Below are 21,653 nucleotides of genomic sequence, written 5' to 3'. Positions count from 1 at the left end.
CCTTCTGAATATACAGTGGAGGTGAGGAATAGATTTCAGGGATTAGACCTGACAGACAGAGTGCCTGAGGAACTATGGACGGAGGTCCGTAACATTGTTCAGGAGGCAGCAACAAAATCCGTCCCAAAGAAAAAGAAATGCAAGAAAGCCAAGTGGCTGTCTGAGGAGGCTTTACAAGTAGCTGAGGAAAGAAGGGAAGCGAAAAGCAAGGGAGAAAGGGGAAGATATACCCAACTGAATGCAGAGTTCCAGAGAATAGCAAGGAGAGACAAGAAGGCCTTCTTAAATGAACAATGCAAAGAAATCGAGGAAAACAACAGAATGGGAAAGACTAGAGATCTCTTCAAGAAAATTGGAGATCTCAAGGGAACGTTTTGTGCAAAGACGGGCATGATAAAGGACAAAGAAGGCAGGGACCTAACAGAAGCAGATGAGATTAAGAAGAGGTGGCAAGAATACACAGAAGAACTATACAGGAAAGATCTGAATGTCCCTGATAGCCATGATAGTGCGGTCACTGAACTTGAGCCAGACATCCTAGAGAGTGAAGTCAAGTGGGCCTTAGGAAGCATTAGTAACAACAAAGCTAGCGGAGATGACGGTATTTCAGCCGAGCTATTTAAAATCCTAAAAGATGATGCTGTTAAAGTGCTGCATTCAATATGCCAACAAATCTGGAACACTCAACAGTGGCCACAAGACTGGAAAAGGTCAGTTTACATTCCAATTCCAAAGAAGGGCAACGCCAAAGAGTGTTCAAACTACCGCACAATTGCGCTCATTTCACATGCCAGCAAGGTGATGCTCAAAATCCTACAAGCTAGGCTTCAGCAGTATGCGAACCGAGAACTACCGGAAGTACAAGCTGGGTTTCGAAGAGGCAGAGGAACTAGAGATCAAATCGCCAACATTCGCTGCATCATGGAGAAAGCAAGAGAATTCCAGAAAAACGTCTATTTCTGCTTCATTGACTACGCTAAAGCCTTTGATTGTGTGGATCACAACAAACTGTGGCAAATTCTGAAAGTGATGGGAGTACCAGACCACCTTACCCGTCTCCTGAGAAACCTGTACGAGGGTCAAGAAGCAACAGTAAAAACCAGACATGGAACAACCGAGTGGTTCAAAATTGGGAAAGGAGTACGACAAGGCTGCATATTGTCACCCTGCTTATTTAACTTATATGCAGAGTACATCATGAGAAATGCCGGGTTGGATGAATCACAGGTCGGAATTAAGATTGCCGGGAGAATTATCAACAACCTCCGATATGCAGACGATACCACCCTAATGGCAGAAAGCGAAGAGGATCTCAAGAGCCTCTTGTTGAGGGTGAAAGAGGAGAGTGCAAAAGCTGGTTTGAAACTCAACATTAAAAAAACTAAGATCATGTCATCTGGCCCTATCACTTCCTGGCATATAGAAGGGGAAGAAATGGAAGCAGTGACAGATTTTACTTTCTTGGGCTCCAAGATCACCGCAGACGGTGACTGTAGCCATGAAATTAAAAGACGCTTGCTCCTTGGGAGGAAAGCTATGGCCAACCTAGACAGCATAGTAAGAAGCAGAGACATCACCTTGCCGACAAAGGTCCGTCTAATCAAAGCTATGGTTTTCCCAGTAGTAATGTATGGCTGTGAGAGCTGGACTATAAGGAAGGCTGAGCGCCGAAGAATTGATGCTTTCGAACTGTGGTGCTGGAGAAGACTCTTACGAGTCCCCTGGACTGCAAGGAGGTCAAATCAGTCCATCCTAAAGGAAATCAACCCTGAGTGCTCATTGGAAGGACAGATAATGAAGCTGAAGCTCCAATATTTTGGCCACCTAATGCGAAGAGAAAACTCCCTGGAAAAGACCCTGATGCTGGGAAAGACTGAAGGCAAAAGGAGAAGGGGACGGCAGAGGATGAGATGGCTAGATAGCATCACTGATGCAATGAATATGAACTTGAGCACGCTCCGGGAGAGAGCGCAGGACAGGAAGGCCTGGCGTGCTATGGTCCATGGGGTCACGAAGAGTCGGACACGACTGAACGACTGAACAACAACAACAAAATCAGGTTAAAGAAGGCTGGTCTACTCTGGCAGTGGCTATTGAAGTCTCCAGCAGAGCTCTTTCCGAGCACTTACCTGAGATAATTTAAACTGGGTTACTGAGAATTGAACCTAGCTTCTTCTGCCTTCAAAGCATGAGTTTTGCCATTGAGCTATGGTGCCTCCAGGTCCATTGTATCACCAATGTGCTTTTATACCTTTTTGTTTTGTTTGAGGAATGACAATGAGTCTGCGTTTGCTCACCAAATGCAGTATTGTTGATTGTGGCTGGCAGTAACTCTTCAAGGCCTCAGATGGAAGATGTTTGCCAGCCTGCCTGCCTGCCAGAGATCATTTAACTAGGAAGTTCTTCCTTCTGATCCTAAGGTCATGCTATTCTGGATTAATTGCAAAAGAGAATCTTCCTTTTCATGGGAGGGAATTGGTAGTGATGCTCTTGCTTCATGCAGTGAGTGTTCGGTGCCACTTCCTCTCCCCTCCCCAACAAGACTTGCTATTGAGTGGCCCCCAGAAGAACTCTGTAATGGGCAGATAACGTTTGGAGACATTATAAGAGGCCTCCGCATGGATCTTAATAGCTCTTTCCACCTTCTACCTTCCAGAGAGGTGGGGACTTCCTTGATGGACTTGTACATATTATTGTTCTGGAAGCCCTCTGTAACCCTGAGGCCCCGTAGAGTAGCTTTCAGCAGTTGCTGGTAAAGTGATCATAATTTGATTCTACCCTTCATTTTAAGCAGCACCAGTTAACAGGATGCTTTTGAAAAATGTAAGTAGAATTTGGAAGGTGAACTCACAGAAAGGTTTACCTATTGTATGCCCTCATGTATAATTATTGCTGTAACTGTGGTGCATTTTAAAGCACTCTGCACCGTGGTGCTTCTACGAAAGCCCTCAAAAGTCAACTTGTAATAGGGTCAATAGGACAGTTGTTTGGGACAAGGACTGCCTGGAGACCTTGCTGATGAGCACATTTCAAAAAGATTTAGTGTGGGAGCACTGGGGCATAAAACAAATGTAGGAAATGGAGAGTTTTTGTGTGTGGTTAATGCTCCTGCAAGATGCTGTTTGAAGACTGGTTCCCTGACACAGGCTGCTGCTGAACATCTAGTTTGGTCCGGAGTTGTAATGAATTGAATAGATCTGTGTTTTCAGGAGGCTTGACTGTCAAGTGTTCTTATCTAGGATAGGAAATCTTTCTAGCCTAGGGAATTTTCATTTGTTGCATTCTAAATCAGTACTTCAAAGTATACTAAGTTGTTTTCGCATCCAGCTCACTTCTCAGATGTGTAATTTCTTCAGTAGCTCTTTGTGACTAGATCCAAACCAGATCAGTTATGCTTTAGACCCACTGAAATTAATAGGATTTAAGATAGCAATGACTAAACAATCCAATTGATTTTGATGAGACTAAAACATGACAAATCTAGTCTGGATCAAACCCATGTCCTGATACTCTTTAACTGTGGTTTTCTTAATATTTGTAATGTTAAAGAGGGAAGGCACTGGGAAAATGTGTACTATATTCCCAGCACCACGTAAGGATTGCCATTATGAATCACAGTAAGGGTTCCTCTAGTCCAGCATTCTGCCCCCCGCCATGGCCAGCCATATATCTACAGAAGCTCACCAGCAGTACATAATGATAATAGTGATCCTGTGTGTTTCTTCAGTTGCCTGGTGCTCAGGACTGCTTTGTTCTTTATAAATACAAACAAAGGGATCTTTTCTGGGAAGGGCATCCTCGAAACATGGCTACTGCATTTATGTTAAGTTCAGCCACTGATCTTATGAGTATTATGAATAGTCTACCACCTTTTAAATTGGTTAGAAGTTATGGCTGTGTTTAGTAAAACTCTGCATACGTGAAATTGCAGGCATGTATGAAAATTGCTTGCTCTGGGTGGTGGGAAGAGTCTGGAAGTCCTGGACACCCCCAGTTTGTGCCCAAGTCTAAAATATTCTGGACTAGTATTTTGCCAGTTCTTAATTTAAAACCTGCCATGATGTTTCAATAGAAGGTAATCTGGTAAACCCACATGACACATCTTTACATTATTAACAAGTAACAGCTTAAAAAAGGTAAAGCAATAAGACTGACCACTGCTCTAATGATAGCTGCCCATTTTGCTAGTTAAGCATTCCCATCCTGCTGAATGGTGCATAAAGTGTTGATTACTAGTTTGTTTGCTTTTTAAAAATAATATGACGCTATTATCAAGCTGTTGAATTCACACATGTCTTCATCTCATTACTGGTCATTTGAAGTGTCAGATTTTATATTAATCTGCACATTTGGGGGTGCAGCCCCTCTCCAACCATTGCAGTGTATCAGCAATAGGTAGGGAAAACAGAATTGCCACTTCAAAGCTGAATATTTTGAAATTTTAATCTGTATACAACAGGGGTGGGGAACTTTGAGAGGTCCAGGGGCCGTTCTCCACCCCCATCCCCCCCGGGTGCCAAAAATGGGGAGGGGAATAAAAATACAATTTAAAAAATGGTGTCTGGAGCTGCTTTGAAGTGCCAAAAGGTTGAAAATGTGGAGGCTGCATGTTGCCCCACCCTTGATATACAACTTTGAAAAGTCCCCTGTAGTTGAGAATATGAGATGGGGCAGCATCCAATGCTACCTGCACAACAGCGGAACCCAACACTAGCACAGTGGGAAACTAGCACTTCCTAAAGCAACTGGAAACAGGTCAAAATGCTAGTTTCTGGAATGGAACAAGTCAGCGGACCTAGCAGAAGGGAGCTCCTCTCACCTTTTCCATCCTGGAAATGAGCATTTTGGCTCCTTTCTGGGGTTGCTCTAGGAAGTGCTAGCTTCCTGTAGCACTAGTGGTGGGTCCTCTTGGCACAACGCAACCAGCAGAGGTGCAGCAGCAGCAGTATTAGAAACTGCCCGGGGGCCCACACATTTCAGTAGCCAATCATTTTATTTGTGTTTCTCTGGCCTTCCTCCGTCCCCGAAATTCATGCTCCATGCCTCCCGTGCCAATTAGCATTCCCAGGGCAGCTTATATTTTTGTAAAAGTACAGTACTAGAAAAGCACACATCTAAAATAATAATAGTTATAATGAAAATAATAGATGCCACTGCAGCTACTAACAGCAACATGGTTGCCACTGACCCTCCATATTTAGGCATGCGTAGAGGACTCTGAGGAAGCGGGGGTGGGAATCTTGACTCTGTGTTTACGCTACATTTTGAAGGTGTTGAGTGCAATATGAAATTGAAGACTTCAACTCCCATCATCCCCAGGCAGCATGGTTGTAGTCCAGTACATCTGGAGCGCACCAGTTTAGGGACTCTCAGTTCTCTGCGTGGTTTTATTGCCCAGTGTATAATGTACTTTCTGTTGCTAATAAAACGTGTGTGTGAGAGAGAGAGAGAGAGAGAGAGAGAAGCGCCATTGTTCCTTGGCTTGGCCTAACTTTCTTTTGTCTGTTTCTGTCTGGAGAACTTTCTCAGCCAGAGCTCATCAATTCCCACCTTTTACATTTTTAATTATGCTTTCCCCTCTAAAATATAGGACCTGTCTGACCATTCTGTAGTACTGTCTGTCTGCTGTTTTTTTAAAGGGGTTATATTGGAGTATCATTGCTTTGAAGCCATTCTTATATTCTACAGGATTTAAGTCACTGGTTTTTTTCTTAAAAAATCCTTATCGCATTCTTACCTGCTTCTGTAGTTTTGCACACAGCCATGAAATAAGACTTCTGGAATGCTGCCAGTATTCAGAAGCTTAAGTGGCTTGCAGAAGCATTCTGTTGATATGTTTCTGTTTCTTGTACAGCATATGTAGACCATTAGTCGTGTTTAACAACTTAAGTGGTTCTGAAATGGTGTATGCCCCTGCAGTGGGCTTCCAGCATTTAGAGGTGCTGAGATAATGATAAGCCAGATCCAGGTTTGCTTACAAGGACACTTCAATGAATACTTACAGCGCACAGGCGTACCCAATGGATGGCTCAGACAGCTTCTCTGAACCCAGAGCCAAAGGGTAAAATGGGTTTTATACCATACATGTTAGCAGTGAGGCAGCATGACAGAAGCAAGAGTTAATTAGCGTTCATCAGCAACTTTCCCAGCATAGACCAACAGTACTTGTTCAGGAGGAAAACAATCAGAACTTTCCCAGCACAGACACCTGTAGCTTAGCATAAACATAGCCTCACTTCTCAGGCGCATCCTAGGCCCTGATAAGATAAACAGTTCAGAGCTTGTTAGCATGGAATGTGCTGAGGCGGCGATATTGACCTTTGACTCATCTTACCAGCCAAGAGGCCCACCTTGCAAGAGAATTGCAATAATAATGAACGAAAGCAGAGAGCATTATGGATCTCTAGGCCCCTTTAAAACTACTGGTGACTTGGTTACAGGCCTGGGGCCATTACAAATGGTAAACTCAGCTTTCAAACTTTTGTCCTTAATTCCTCTTAAACCAGGCATCTGAACCCTGTACAAGTGTCAGACTTTTAAATTAACTGCTCAAACAGGAGAAGCAAATGATCCTCTGATATCTAAGGAACATAGTTTTTCAACTGCATTGTCCTTGTATTTTACCAAGAGCGGGTTGGGAAGGGCATCATTTGCTCCGAATTTCTACCAGACTCTCTGCTCCCATTCAGAAGTGTCATGTTGACTGTTTAGAGCAGCTTTCCCCAACCTGGTGCCCTCCAGAAGTGTTGGACTACAACTACCACCATCCTCAGCCAGCATGGCCATTAGCATCTGGAGGTCACCAGGTTGGGGAAGGCTGGTTTACAGGGGTAAACACAACACTGAAAAGGGGCTGTGTGGGCTAGCCCACCCCCAGAACTGTGTACCATGACCGTTCTCCCTTGATGTGGAAAGCTCCTGTGCTCAAGGGGAGGCACCCTGATTGGGTTCTTTCAAAGTTCGGAGGGAATTGTGTGTACCTCCTTCAATTACCAGGAATGCAGAAGACCTTTGATGATTTGTTCTAATCTGCACAGGCAGAAGAAAATCTTGATTATTCCTGCCCCCCCACTCCAGTATTCCATCCTTGAATTTTACTCTTCTTCAAATTAACTGCCACACAGGAGAATGTTGGTTTCCATTCATATATGCATCTTTTCTAGCTTGTCTTCTCAGTTAACTATGGTGCTGTTTGTGGAAATTCTGTATTCTACCATAGTAACTTTAATTAAGTGTAGATTGCCACAAAGCAAATCTCTGTGTGATGCTATGAATTAGGAATTAATCCTTGAAGTAAAATAGATTCAGAACAAAACACAGAAGCTATCACCAGCCTACAATGGGCACAAATGATTCAAAACACTTCTTAAGATTCCATTGGCTTCTATTGGGAATAGCATGTGCTTAATTTTCCCAGTGACACCTAGAAGAATTAAGTGTGTGCTTCTGGTATCCAATAGAAATCAATGATTGGTGGATGGTAAGTTGGTTTTAGTGCATTTCAGATTGGATTTGGCGTTAAACTAAGAAGACTGCAAGTAAGGGACATAAAAGCTACAATTATCATATTGGGCCCCCCAGGAAGGGTGTCTCAACTGAATTTGCTTCCCATATTTTACTTGGTAGTTTCCCAGATGCTCAGAATGTGTATAGGCAGCAGGATTTTTTTTCTAACTTGCAGCGTGGAGGTAGTTTCCTATCTTGCATACTTGCAAGATGGGAGTAGTTAATCTCTTCTCCTTGAATGCTGGTGGCAGTTTTAGCATTGAGGAAGATGAAACTGGGCTTTATTGGTCTGCAGAGCATAATTTGGGAATGACTGCACGACTGATACAAGCCAGTCCATTTGTGCTGGCCTAAAATACTTTAAAACAATTTGCTTGGGTTGTTTTCTTTTTCACAGAGGGGTTGGTGTCTTTATACCAGGGGTGGCGAGCCTATGGTGCTCCAGATATTGTTAGTCTACAACCCCATCATCCCTGATCATTAGCCATGCTGGCTGTGGCTGATTGGAGTTGGTGTCCAACAGTTGGGGGATCACACCTTTGCTTTATACTTTGTACAGAAGGCATTTGTGGGCTTCTTTTGATACCAGTTTTCCAATCTTAGAATGCATTATTCATATGTGTGTGTTTTCCTTCCCTTTCCTTGTAATAGCTAAGCTCAGTTTTGGTCTGAACTTCCTTGCTGCTGTAGTTCATAAGTATCCCTGTGTTCATTCTGCAATCTTCCACCCACTGGCAGGGCAATTACATTTCCCACAGAATACTGCCTGTGCGGGGTTTTTCCTTTATGAAAACTGCATAATGTGATCTTTTTAAGCAGGTGAGGGGTGAGGAACCCGGCATAAAATTGCTGAGTGTTCCATTCAGATGCAGATTAGAGTCCTTGTTAAAGATGGGCTTTTACCTTTTGAACTTGGCCTCCTGCTGCTCTCCTCTTCCTCCCCTTTTATGGCTTCTGCCCCTCACTGCTCACAAGTGACAAAAAAAACCTTTGGTGCATGCATGTTTGGCCAGCGCTCCATGTCTAGTGAAACAGATTTAAAAGAAGGATGCTCTCTGTTTAGATTTTGTTTGTCTTGCTGCATGTGTGCCTGAGCCCTTAATAATCTCTTGTAGATGTGCAGAGCATTCTGTTGTCCAAATCAGAATGCATTGTATTGCAGACGTAGCGCAAACAAAGAAGCTGTGCAGGAGTGAGAGTTCATGGTAATTATGGGGAATGCAGTTGCTGAACACTTTGCAATTTTTAAATCCCCTGGGTTGAGAAAGGTGAGGAATGAAAGAGGGAAAGAACAGGGGTATCAGACCCTGGAGGCTTAAGGCAATTAAACAAAGCCTATCTTGTGACTTCTGATTAAAAGATGGGTTCAGCCCTAGCCTTTGAAGTCAGCCCAGGTAAAATTTGCCCTTAAGCTGCTCCTTAGATTTTAGGCAGCTGGTAACTGAACGTTTGACACTTGAGCTGCTCCCTGCAGGTTTTTCAAAGGTAGACCTGCTTTGACTCCATTCAGCAGAATTTTATTGCCTGCAGGTATGAAGCCTGTAGGCCTTTATGTTAATTCTAATAGTCTCTCTTCTTTCCCCATCTTCTAAATACAGCCTTGACAAACATTACCCAGCAAAGCAAAAAGCATAACGTACTTCAGCAAACCATTTCTTTCTATACAGGTATAATGATGGTGCATCTACCAGGATTATTTGTTGCCAAGAGAATGAAATGCATTATTGAGTAACGGGGCAAACTTTGGTTGCAATAGCGGCTTAACCAGGCACACTGTCACATTTATTTTAGAGTAAAAAGCATCAATATTTTTTAAACAAAAAGGAAGGGGTTGATCCCTTGCTATTTTGAAAGGCAATGATAGAATGACTGAAGTGGTGTCTGGATTAATTCAACAAGGCAGCAGTTTCAAAGTTACTCTTGCTGGCTGCATAATAGGATAAGACAGCTTTCAAACAGTGCCAATGTCTTGTATATTTTGGTGTATAGGAGAACAGATCATGGAACTCTTAGGCCCAGAAGCCGAACCCCTCCTATCCCTTCCTGCTTTGCTCTTGTTTATTGGACCTGACATGGCCAGCCTTGTTCGGAACTTCCCCTTAATAAGGTCCCCTTATTTCAGATCAGTGGCTGATCTGAAATTTTTAACCTAGGGTTTTAGGCCTGGGCCCTTTTACACTGGTTCTCTTTCATTTCTCCTTTCTCCTGCAACTTGTTCCAGTGGTTTGGGAGCCAGTGCCATCCATGGGAAGTCTATGTGAAGGATTTTTAAAAATGAGTAAATTCATTTTTCCACGAATCTTATGAGAGAATGATCTGGACATTTCAAATATATTTCTTAAAATATCCACATTGAGATATTACTTAGAGAGGTAACAATTAAGGGCATAAGTTCTAAAACAACTCTGTGTTCAAAAGGCTTTGAACTAAATTCAGTTGATGAAAACTGCTGAAGAAACCACCAAAAAAGCAGATTGAATGCTTTGGACTAGTCTTTCTCCCATCAACCTTACAAAAGGATTTTTAAAAAGTCTTTGGCCTCTTGAGTATGCTAAGATAACTGTGTCTTTAAGCTTCTTTGGGATGAATAGTTGTTGTAAAGCTTAAATTCCATTTTTGGAAAACTAATTCGACGTAGTTGGCACGATCCTGAGCTCTGTAAGGGCTTGGATGTGTACATGGTGCTCTGCAGAAGAAGGAGATGCTTCACTGACTTCAGTTAACTGCAGCCTTCTTCAAGCTGGTGCTCTCCAGATATGTTGGATTACAACTCCCATCATTCTCAGCCACCATAGGGGAGGGTGCCAAGTTGGGGAAGGCTGGCTTGGGGTTTGAGTGCATGAAGCCTTTTCTGTCATGGAAATGATGTAGTCTTGTAGCTTCAGGCTTTCTACCTCCAGTTTTTTGTGGGGCATGGCTTTGCATCAAATTGTCTGTCTGGCATGGATATTTTGCATTTTGGAAGGTGCATAGTCCTTATGGGTCTGGTCTTCTGAGTTTGGACATTCAAGCTGGGAATAAGAGCTGTGACCACACACACCTTCTACCGTCCTCTTTTCTCCCCCTCTCCCTCCTTCTTTGTGTGCAGGTTTCAGAATCCTGGCTTGCATTAAATCAGAGTTCCTCATTAGTTGAAACTGGGAAACTATGGCTCAGTATCACTTAATGATCCAGGAAACAAAGTCAGGATCAGATAGTGGTTTACTATAGTGGTTTGTTAACTGATACTAAGCCAGAGTTTGGCTTAATGGAATATAGGATCTCTGCACCCAGCCCAGTATGTAATTGCCAGGGGTGGTGGTGCAGTCATGGCACCTGTCCCAACCTTCTTAAACCATGATTTATGAAGCCAATGATAAACGTCTGAATCTGGACTATGGAGTCACATTGTTGGCCTCCCTAGAACACATCCAACATTCTCTTGTGGCTGTGCATTGATGGGGAGGTTTGGTAGTGCTGGTCAAGCTTTCCTTTGCAGAAGCTTGTCATTTGTTACTATGCTTCTCCTTGAGAAACCCTGATAAGTTTCCGAAGAGTGCCACGTGCTCTGAAATATAGTCTGAAAGCCATTGCTGTAGTCCTTAATTGTGCAGAGCTCCACTTGTGTATTGGAGCATTCCTGTGCCTATTGGTTAAAATCTATTATTGTGCCATGCTACAGGTTTCTGTCTTATTCAAACCTTTTATTTTCAGCTATGGCAAGAAGGAACCTTTTCTGCATACAGAAGCAACTTGAAGCTGTGCTTTCATGTAACATGCGAACTGCAAAAGAAGGACCTTAGCTTGCTCATGTTAAATTGATTTTGGATTTTGTTCAGGATACTTTGCTCTTAGAAATATTGCTTCAACTAAATTGACTGTACAAGGCACAATGAATAAGTTATAAATATTTAGCTAAAGGATTCTGGCCAGTTAAACCTAAGTACATGAGATCTAGTGAGTCTCCTGTGTGGTATTTAAAAGTGGACAGATAGCTTTCCTGAGAAGGCCTGGTTGACTGTGAAATCTGCCTCGCCTCGTTGTGTCCTTGAAGCACCAGCCAGCACACGTCTACTTTATGCTGTGTCTTTCTCATGCCCTTGCACTGCATGGGGAGATGCTCTTTGGCTTGGAATCTAGGAGTTCTGCCCATGTGAATGGCTGAGATCAGCAAATGATTAGGGTGAAAAGGAACACTTGGGGTGGGGTTGTAAAAGGGTATGTTTATGGTGTATGGCAAGCCAGGTCTATGCATGTCTTAGAACATAAGAAGTTCCCTGCTGAGAAGCCTCTGGCAGAAGTAGATGTGAAACACCAATGAAAACTGTTTCCTCTTTTAGACTAGAAATAAGCAAAGATAATGCCAGTAAGAAAGATTCTGGAAAGTACTGCCACTATTTATAATAGTAGACTTCTGGAAAGTACTGCCACAAGTAGAGCACAAGGGCAATAGGTCTCTCACTGCAGCTTGTGCGCAAGCTCAGTATTGTGCTGGTCAGCACAACAGTGATTATCAGCATCGGTGAAAAGAGCAAAACATATTAAGCATATTCTGAAAATGTGTCTTTATAAAGGGCCACTGAGTGTCTTTTAGATAGTAATTGCTTGGAAAAAGAATGTAAGTGGTGGTGGGAATAGCAGGCTTTACCCCCAACTAAAACACATTCATCCCCCCCACCCAATGCAATTTATGTTTTTAATGGTTTGAGTTGCAAATTAGGTGGTTGTGAGTTGAGTATGGATATCTGAAAAGTATCTGAGTGGTTTCCTATCAGAGAGAGGTTTTCTGTGAAATGCAGTTAAAACGGCTGATGGGCATGTGAAGAATCCAAAGTCAGGGTGGAAGTGGGAAACATCATGAAATGGCAAATGTCTTGAACTGAACGCTGTTCAGTAATTTAAAATATATCAGATATTTTTAATATGCATCTACTGTGAATATCTGACTATTGTGTGCATGTAAGTAGCATCAAAGACAGTTGCAACCCCGCCCCCCCAGCCCTTCAGGGTGGGATTGAAATGTAAGAATTGCAATTGAAGATTGCTCATTTCTGTAGTTCCCTGTTTTTACATAGTTATCCCAGAGCCAAACTAGACAAGACGTTGAATAGCATGGTTAGCAATCACATCCGGGTTTTAAAACATTTGAATACTAGGTATGGGCTGGGGGGAGTCAGCGGTGCATGAAGAGGCTCCTCTCCCCAGCTGCTGTCCTGATGAAAATTGATACCCCTGCCTGGCAGTTAGCCACAATGGCAGCAACAGCAGTAGTGCAGGCAGCCGATCCTCCTTGCCTCCCCAGAATCTTCTCTGTGTCATCTCTACGGCCACAGTGATGGCTACTTAGAAGGCCTCTTCTCTGCGTCTTGCCCACACCCCTGTCACAGCAAGGGGGAGGAGTGTATTGAGGGAGAAGGAGAGGGGGACCTTCCAGGCAGCAGTTCTCTGAGCCCTGGAGGAGTTGATGCAGGTCAGTCCAAGGGGCTTCCCCAGAGCTTCCCCTCCCCCCCAAACCAGCAATCCTCCTTAGGCTCAATGTTAGCAGTCCGGTCTGGGCGGCTGTAGGCCCCTGTTGGTACAAGGGCCCCACGAGGCCCATAGCTCTGTGCTACCTCCCAAAAGATGGTCTGTAGTTCACAGATCAACTGTACAAATATATAATTCATCAGACTTTAATGTACATAGTTAACAGTTCGAGGGGAAAAAAACTTTCCCTCTATCCCCGGTTTTTGTACCTGTCATCTAACCTGATGGGAGAGTTCTGTAGAACTTGAAAGCTTGCACACACTATTATGGCATTTTGGTTGGTCCTAATAAAGGTATTGTCCAACTGCCGGTTTTGTAATTGTAGGTATTGGCTTTGGTTATAAAAGGGAGGTATGGAGCGATCATAGAGTTCTGTCCTTTAATAGTTCCTAGTCCGTTGCAGGGAGAACATAATAAAAGGAGGGAGTTCCAGGTCAGAGCCTCACTTACTAGTTCCTGATTAAGATCATGGTGGTGTGTATTGCCCTGTTCACACTACAAACTATGATGGTTGTTGATGCTAGGCCTGATGTTTGATAAATATATGTTAAAGGAAATAAGCCTGGGTTCAACATTGATTTAAGATTACACTGTCCTAACAATTGTATCTATATGATCCTCTTTGACACCAGAGTAAATGAACCAAGTAATCCATGGCTGGAAACATCGAGCAAGAGAGAGCTGTAAAGCTTTTGTGGCTAGGTTCCTCTTTTAAGGTGCAGCTGCTTTTCCATAGATTTCAGGTCAAGATCAGATTTCTATTCTAAGCTTATGTATTTTGAAAGCTTAAAACATTTGCGGTTGTTATGAGGTGGTGGCTGTTTTAAATCACTTAAGTGCTGGTATGTTTTGAGGGGTTTTTAAAATGAGAAACTCTAGTAATAGCCAGAATTTCTTCCATTGAGAATGATTCCAAGGAGAGAGAAATTATTATTGACCACTTCGAAATAATACCATTACCAGTATGAATAAACTTTGAGATGGTGAGGATAGATTGACCATAAACTTCTGTAAACAAATGAACACTACACTGCAGCAGTGTATTTGGAGGAATAGTTAGATGCAATGTCTTAACTCCATAGCAACAGGAGTATCTAGGGGTGGAGCAACAGCAATTAGGAAATAGTACAAAACCATCCAGGTTATCTGTATTTCCTTATTCATTTGATAAACAGAGCAGTCATCTGTTTTCACCCAATGGTTCAAAGGAGCTTAAGCTAAAACAATTTTATTAGAGCAGTTCATTTTTCTTGTACCAGACTGTTATTGCTAGCAATCTGCTAGACATATGATAGTCCATAATATCTTTGTGAATTTTCTCAACTTAAAACAAAGCAGATACTTATTCAGTGTCTTGTCATTTGACATTGATCAGTAGTCAATACAGCAACTTCAGTAAAATAGTTCTATTTAATAGAAGTGTTTCCTATTCATGATTTCCATGTAGATGAATACTCCAAAACTTTCTTTACAACATCCCAGATCTATAATAGTTGTAGCTTTTTCATTTAGATATTTTGAAATCCAGTTTCAAGTAGCTGACATCAGGGAGACTGAGTAGTTATGAGAGATTAATAGCACTAGACTCCACTTATGGCTGCATTGAACACATTATTGACTTCCTGACACTTGCCACACAGGACAGGTTTTGCTAGGTATTTGGCTTAAGTTCTGAATAAAGAAGGTGACGTATACCATTGGCTTGAATCTAGTAGTCCACAGCTAGGAATGAATGATGTCACTTCCCTGAATTTAAATAGCTATCCTCTTTTGAAATTCAGAGTTATGACGTCTTGACATTGCAACTTGATTTTCTGTCTGGCTTCCTCTTATTCTGCAGTTCCTTTTAGGTAGCATATGTCTACAGACGTCTTTCTCTTGGGCGCTTTGTGGTTTCTCTCTCTCTCCAGGTGGCTAATGAAGGATTTCGATTTATTTATCCTAGCTGTCTAGTCTAGTCTGACTGCTACTTCTGTGTGAGCCCTTTTTTCTTTTTTCTTTTAATACAGAAGCATCTGTCTAGCAAAACTGGTTTACCTGAAATCTCTTGAGTGAAATCTCCAGATGAAGCAGTCTGCCAGGTTGCTTTTCTCGGTAAAACAAAAACAGTCCTCCAAAAATATACAAATTTAATTGTGTGTTGCTTTTGTATAAAATCTGCCTGAATGCTAGTTAGTTCAGAAAGAGGGGGGCCCTTGTTTTGTGGACTCCTGACCCCTTCATGTCTCTTCAGTCTTTAAAAGTCTTGTATCTTGTTTCACCCCCCCCCCCATGTAACTCAAGCCAGGGGTGTGTTCATATAGGAGCTTTCCAAATATTATGATTATCCTTTTCTTTACTTGGATGTTTATCTAACCTTTATTTCCCCCTCCCCCCGCCCTTATAGGTAGAATTGACCTCAAGCAACAAAACCTAAAAAGGTTGGAGGGGAGGAAAAGATAGAAGACTTTTGGTGTCTAAAAGATGTGCCATGGAATGGTAGCAACAAAGAGCACCACAACATCGCTGCTTGCCTTGATCAGTCATGGGATATTTTTTCCACTGTTTGTCTTCAGTACACGCATGGCGGAAGGATTGGACTCATGTAAGTAAAGCTCTTGTAGTCTACTTTATTTAGATTTCTAGCCCTCTCTGTGATGGCTCAGGGCAAGTAACAATAATTCTACTAAAAGATGGACTCTTGCCTCTAAAAAAAAATTCATAAGACTCTTATTTAAAAATCACTTAAGGCAGCTTGCTTATTTTAAGGATCTTGGTGTACTCATACATACAATAGGAGATTCCTGCCCCTCCAGTACATGCTTGTGAGTGAAGTGGAAATCCTCGTGAAGTATGAAACTTGGACAGGGGTAACAATTTGAGTAGGCAGTGCAGATACAAAGGGGTGCCATTGGTTTTGTAGGAGGTAGAAGGATATCCTTTTCAGATACTGTTGTTTAAATGGCAGCTTGTTCTTTATATTAAAAAGGCAGTTTCTGGTTCTCTTTGGCATACTTCCTGGCATGACCAAGCGTTAGAACAGAAACCAGAGTTACGTAGAAAGGGCCAAACTTAATTCTCACTGATGACCATTAAGTTCCACTAGGCAAGTACATTGGCTGCAGTCATCATGATTGTGGGAAAGGTAAAACCTGCTGTCCTCCCCTGCCTCAGAGGCTGGAGTCAGTAGGAGCATCCTTCCAAAACTTTTAGCCTCCTTCCAAGCAATGCCCCTGAGGACATCTCTTTATTTTCTCCCATATAAGTTAATTGCTGCTATTTAGTCTGGGAAGAAGATAAGTAAATTACTATTCTGGGGGATATTGGTCTGCTCTTGACCATAAGTTAAACTCCTTTACCCTGTCTTCCAGAGAGAGGGGAACCCATAGCAGGGCACAAACCCCCCTCTGGCTTGCTGCTTGTAACAAAAGCTAGCAGACATTTGGGCAACCCACGGGTCTCATGCAGCCCTCAGAGGCTTGACTGTGATCCATCACAGATGCTCAAGCCCCTTAACTCCCCTGCCCCCCACATGCATGCAGGATTGAGATGGGGAGGAGGCATGTGGCACTGACCCTGCACATGCACTATCCTCCAAAGTTGAGCAGAATACTATGATGTTGAAAAAAGGTAGAGGTTCAGGGACTTCTCATGCTTGTCCTCCTGGCTATGCATACTGGGAGCAGTGGGGAGGAGGCAGGAAGGGGCAGGTTTGGTAATTGCAGTCTAGGTGTGAGGAATATTTGTCTCTCTCCTCCCACCCCACCCCATGGGTATGATCAGATACACGAAGTTGGATAACTTTTATCCAATAAAAAGATTACAATATCTAGAGAAAGAAAAAGCCCTGTTCTTAAAATACTAGCCCTGCCATACTTTGCTTTCCAATGTAGCATAGCTTCTTTGACCACAAGCCTGTTGGATACACTCTGAGATAAGTGACTGAAATGCCCCATCCTTTGAACTCTTGATTAGTTGCTGAAATATCTGTAAACAAGACTGCTCCTTTTCAGTAGTAGTCAGTAATGGGTAGCCCATCTCATGAATGTTTAGTTATCCATGGGCTCTTCAGTGTAGTTTTCTTGTGTGTCAGGGTATGTTGCATGAAGCAGCCCTAGCCTGCAGTGGTAAGAAATGATAACACTGTCAGAGACTTGTGCCATATTTTTAGAGAGGGGCTACTTGCCTTCTACATTGCATTCATTCCTTATTTTGGGGGTTGAAATGAGTAAAGGTATTACATCAGGCAGGTGGGTGACTATACAAAGTTTAAAAGTTCTGCTTGAGCAGAAGAAAATGAGTTTTGGGAGTACTCCTTAACACAGACTGTAGATACAGCCTTCTCCTTGAAGATAAGTGACGGTTTCCAAGTACAGCTCTTTTGTGTCAGGAATTAGCCTGCAGGGAGACAGTGAAAATTCTAGGCATGTAATGAACAAAGATCACCTGCAGCAGTGTCTTAGTTTTTTGTGTAACTCCAAAGCAAATCTGCTGAGAATTTGAGATCCAGATAAATACCTGGTTCAGGCAACTTTGTTCTGTTCTTTTCTCTGAAACAGTTTCCTTTTTCAAGTTTTCAAAATTAAAGCTACTGGATATATATATTTGTGGGTGGGTGAGTGTGGGGAGGTAGTATGTGAACAAGGACAAGAAGTCCTTGTTCTGTTGCCATTCTGAGTCCTCTTAGTGTGAATATTTAGAATGGGATACAGACACAAGGCTTTGATAGGCAGCATCAGACTTCATGTGTCCAGCAGCTCTATTTCTGGGATATCATAATAAACAATAATGAGTTGTTCAGAGGATCAGACTGTGATGCCTGAAATATTCATGAAGCTTCCAGCCAGATGTTCCTTTGAACAATATAAACGTTATGTGGCATAAGAAGTTTGGGGATTTTAGTGAGTCATTGTTGGCATAAATTGGTTTCAGAAAAGACCCCCACAGTACATGTCAGTGGCCATAATATGAGACATTTCCTTAATAAAAGATTAAGAATGTGCTAAGGCACACATGGTGAATCCAACTCTAGTTATTTTATGTAAATCCAACTCTTTAATGCTGCCTGTATTCCTTTGTGGGTGACACAAAGACATATTCACACAGAACGTTATTTTGATTTAATAAACCCCAAAGATGTTCTGTACTATTACCACTGAAGAGGAGTTAAAATGAAGAGGGTATTGGAGCATGCTTCCTTCCTCTGCTTTCAGTATGAACACATACCTATTCCTGAACTATTTCTCACCAAACCAGAGCTGTTCTAATGTTCCTCGGTCCACCATAGAGGGTTACTTGCTCTCTAGAAACCTATAAAGAAGAACTTGTGGATATCACCCCAGTGCACTCCGGATTAGAAAAATGTCAACTGCGTGGATGACCACATTCCTAAAATTTGATAGTGATGCAAAACCCTGTAGAAAGTCTAATACCCAAAAGTTTGTTAGCAGCTGTCTCCAAAATGAGACTGACACAGGGGGATTTAAAACCTCCCTCTCTCCTTTCTTTACCGAATACAACCCCCCATGTAGCAGCTGAAGTCACATAAAGCATGTATGAATACAGAAGTGGAATTTCCTCTGGAATGTAGTCAACAAAAGTAACTTGACCATTGTTTGCCTTTGTGTGAATACAGTCCAAATCAAATTATGCTTGCATGAATGAGGCTACCTGGCAAATGTAGTTGTCAACAAGCATGCAGCAACCTTCCTGTTTTGTCTCCAGCACCTGGTATTCAGAGGCAATACAATTAAACTTGTGTTTACATGGTGTTTCTCTCCAAATGTCATGGCCAATCACTTCTGCAAAGTAATATTATTGTCAACATTATCCCTCGAGTAACTGCACTGCCTTGGAGAACTGTGATAATTTCCCCAAAGAGTTGTCACTTAATTCCAAGGCTTTTCAAATTCACAACAGATTTAGTCTTTTTAAAAAAAATTTCCTCAATGCATTCCCAAGAAAAGGATTACTCTACCTGTTTAGTTTGCTAAAGCTGAGTTTGTAATTTTGGAAAGAACTTGTGGTGATGAAAACTATGGAGTTTCTGTACTGGCTGTACAGTATCACATTTGCTGTCATACATAAAAATATGTATAGCTGGATTTGGGGGGAGGGCTAACTTCATAATCCAAAGTAGAGGGGAGGTAGCTCCTGGAGAGATGAAAAGGCTATGCACAGTCTCTATTGGAACATGAAAGCTTATTAAGCTGTCTGGAGGCAGAAGGGAATTGTTTGAATATGATTTGAAATATCATACTTAGGCTGGGTCTCCACACCAGACCACCTATAAGACTGTAATTTGCAACATTTGACCATGGGTGGTAACCAACTAACATCTTCCCTTGACGCCTTCAGCAGAACAGATTCCCCTTCCCCCATGTCCCCCAAAATATGCTCTGGGGGGTTGGGGGACCCTCTGGAACAGATTAGGGAGGATGCTGGGAGTGGCAGATGCAAGGAGAGGAAGGGAAAGTTCCATAGTGGAAGTCTACTTGCACAATGTTGGATATCACCCCATAGCTCGGTGGTAGAACACATGCTTTGCAGGCAAAATGTTCCAGGTTCAATCCCAGGTGATCTCGAATTAAAAGGATCAGGTAATAGTTGACATCAAAGACCTCTGTCAAAACCCTGGAGAGTTGCTGCCAGAATAGATAATACTGGGCTGGGTGGGCAAATAGTTTGACCTTGTAAAATGCAGCTTCCTGACAATTTTAGGCCCAAGCCCTGATCCAGAAGATCTTTGTACACGCGACAGTACTGATGCACACACACATTGAGCCTTCCTTGCAAGGATGTCACCATTCAGTGCAGTAACAGGAACAGCACTGTGTACACATCTTCCTTGCATGCAAGGAGGTGCCCCTGATGTTGCACTAGATGGAAAAGGCTGTTTGCTCTAACCGCTTTGTGGCCCTCGTCTCGAGGGGCTCTGCGTTGGGCTGATGGCCATTCTACAGGGAATAGTGGGTTCAACTGCTGATGTCATCCAGCCTTTTTCCTGGTGAACCATATACTAATGTGGCAAACAGGTGACTGACTTTGTGTTCAGATTGGTATATTCGAAATGCTGATCGTTTTTTGAAAAGGCAGTCATTGCCATGTTCCAGTGTCTGCTGTGGAACTGATGATGGCTTGTGCAGAGTAGGAATTGCAGGGGACAGCTTTAGAAAGAACTTGAGGCATTTCTGCCACACCCCTATTTCTACACTTTCTTGTTGGAAGCATTCTTCATGAATGCCCACTTTCTTTTCCCTTGACCTAGTGGGAATACTAAGCTTACTACTCAGTGCCATTTCACAACATCACATCTGGGCTTTGTAACTTTTCTTCAAAGGCTTGTTCATGTATTCATGCTGCAGTGTATGGTACTGAGTAGTAATAAAAAACAAACGAAGTTCCACAATTGTTGAATTGCTCAAGATGGAGGCTATGGAGTGTGGTTCTATTTCTTCATAAAAGTGGATGCACATTTACATGTAGCCAAAAATGCCCACTGTGGGTTGGTATTCATGGGAAGGTTCTGCTGGAGGAAGGGATGGTAAAGAGATTTCTGTGTGTGTGATGCCTGCTTCCCTTTGTGCCCTGTCAAAACCTGCGCCAGATGGTTAGGGGACCATGTTCTCTCAAAATCCATCCATCCTTCCATGTGGTGGAAGAAAAAATCATTATACTGGCAAAATGTCTCAGCAGTTCTTTTTGAGGAGGGGGATACACTGGATGCTCATGAAACCTTGCACTACGTAGTTTAAACCAGTATTTCATCAAACTGATTTCTTCCTTTTCTGGATTTGAAGAAATAGGATTCATTCTTATATGATGATGGTTATTAGAGAGGCCACATCAGAATGTGTCTGTGCATAATATAACAGGGGTAAAATTAGTACTGCTAATTTGGTTTTTCCAGGAGCATATTTTGAATAGTCGATTCTTTGTAAGGTGATGAGATGGTTTTAGGAATGTGTTATGTTGGAATTACCCACACAAAATATGAGTTGTCAAGTGGCCTATGTAGCAGCTGTGTTTTGGGGACTGTTGTCTCAGTGAAAGCGGGCCTCCTGAAGCATAAAAATTGAAGCCTTAAGCAGGGCTGGCTGAAGAGGGTGGCAAGGTCAAGCATTTGCCAGGCCCTGAAGATGATCAGAGACCTCACTGTCCCAGCTGCCTTGCCATTTTCACTTAGCACTGAGACCCAAGAACTTTACAGCTAGTGTGCAAGAGTTCCAAGTTTGCATGCACCGCCTCTTCCACTGATGGTGCATTGTCTGCACATCCTGAAGATCCTGGAGTGCAAGCAAAACAAAATCTCTCAATGTGCATTTTATAATTTTTATAAACATTTCAAATCCAGCAAGACGTGACATATTCCAAACTGTTCTCCCTACCCTCATCCCAAAATCATAAGCCATTAAAAAAAAAAAATTGTCTCGGTGAGCACCGAGGTGTCACTATGAAAGGACAACTCGGTGTCACACTATGTTCACACTATGTGGGTTCACACTATGAAAGGTGCTTATGCTTTGGCAAGTCTTTAGTGGAAGAGCTTGACAAGATGGGAGCGGCCAATGAGAATGGATGCCTCCTATTCATGTGCTCATAGAGACCTCACAGACATATGATTTAGTAAGGTAGGAAAAGGAAGCATACTAATTCCAGAAGGA

At 42.5% G+C, this 21,653-nt stretch overlaps 1 protein-coding gene across 3 annotated transcripts in view; it reads left to right on the top strand.

Annotated features, from left to right (window-relative positions):
• Positions 1 to 21,653, top strand: part of SUSD6 (sushi domain containing 6) — a 124,960-nt gene that overhangs the window by 30,815 nt on the left and 72,492 nt on the right. For 2 of the 3 annotated variants that reach the window (XM_084847907.1, XM_084847898.1), the window contains exon 3: positions 15,398 to 15,595. In XM_084847907.1, coding sequence (XP_084704033.1) covers positions 15,475 to 15,595 — 121 coding nt within the window. In that variant the 5' untranslated portion in view covers positions 15,398 to 15,474. Of the gene's footprint in view, positions 1 to 15,020; positions 15,106 to 15,397; positions 15,596 to 21,653 lie in introns of all 3 variants that reach the window. The other variant, XM_084847890.1, reaches the window with a different exon arrangement.

The sequence above is a fragment of the Heloderma suspectum genome, chromosome 1 (assembly GCF_057233095.1).
Source record: "Heloderma suspectum isolate Gila_16-S chromosome 1, 16-S_ref, whole genome shotgun sequence".
NCBI classification, from domain to species: domain Eukaryota; kingdom Metazoa; phylum Chordata; class Lepidosauria; order Squamata; family Helodermatidae; genus Heloderma; species Heloderma suspectum.
Note: the sequence above shows the minus strand (reverse complement) of the source record. Positions and strands in the feature narration are given on the sequence as shown.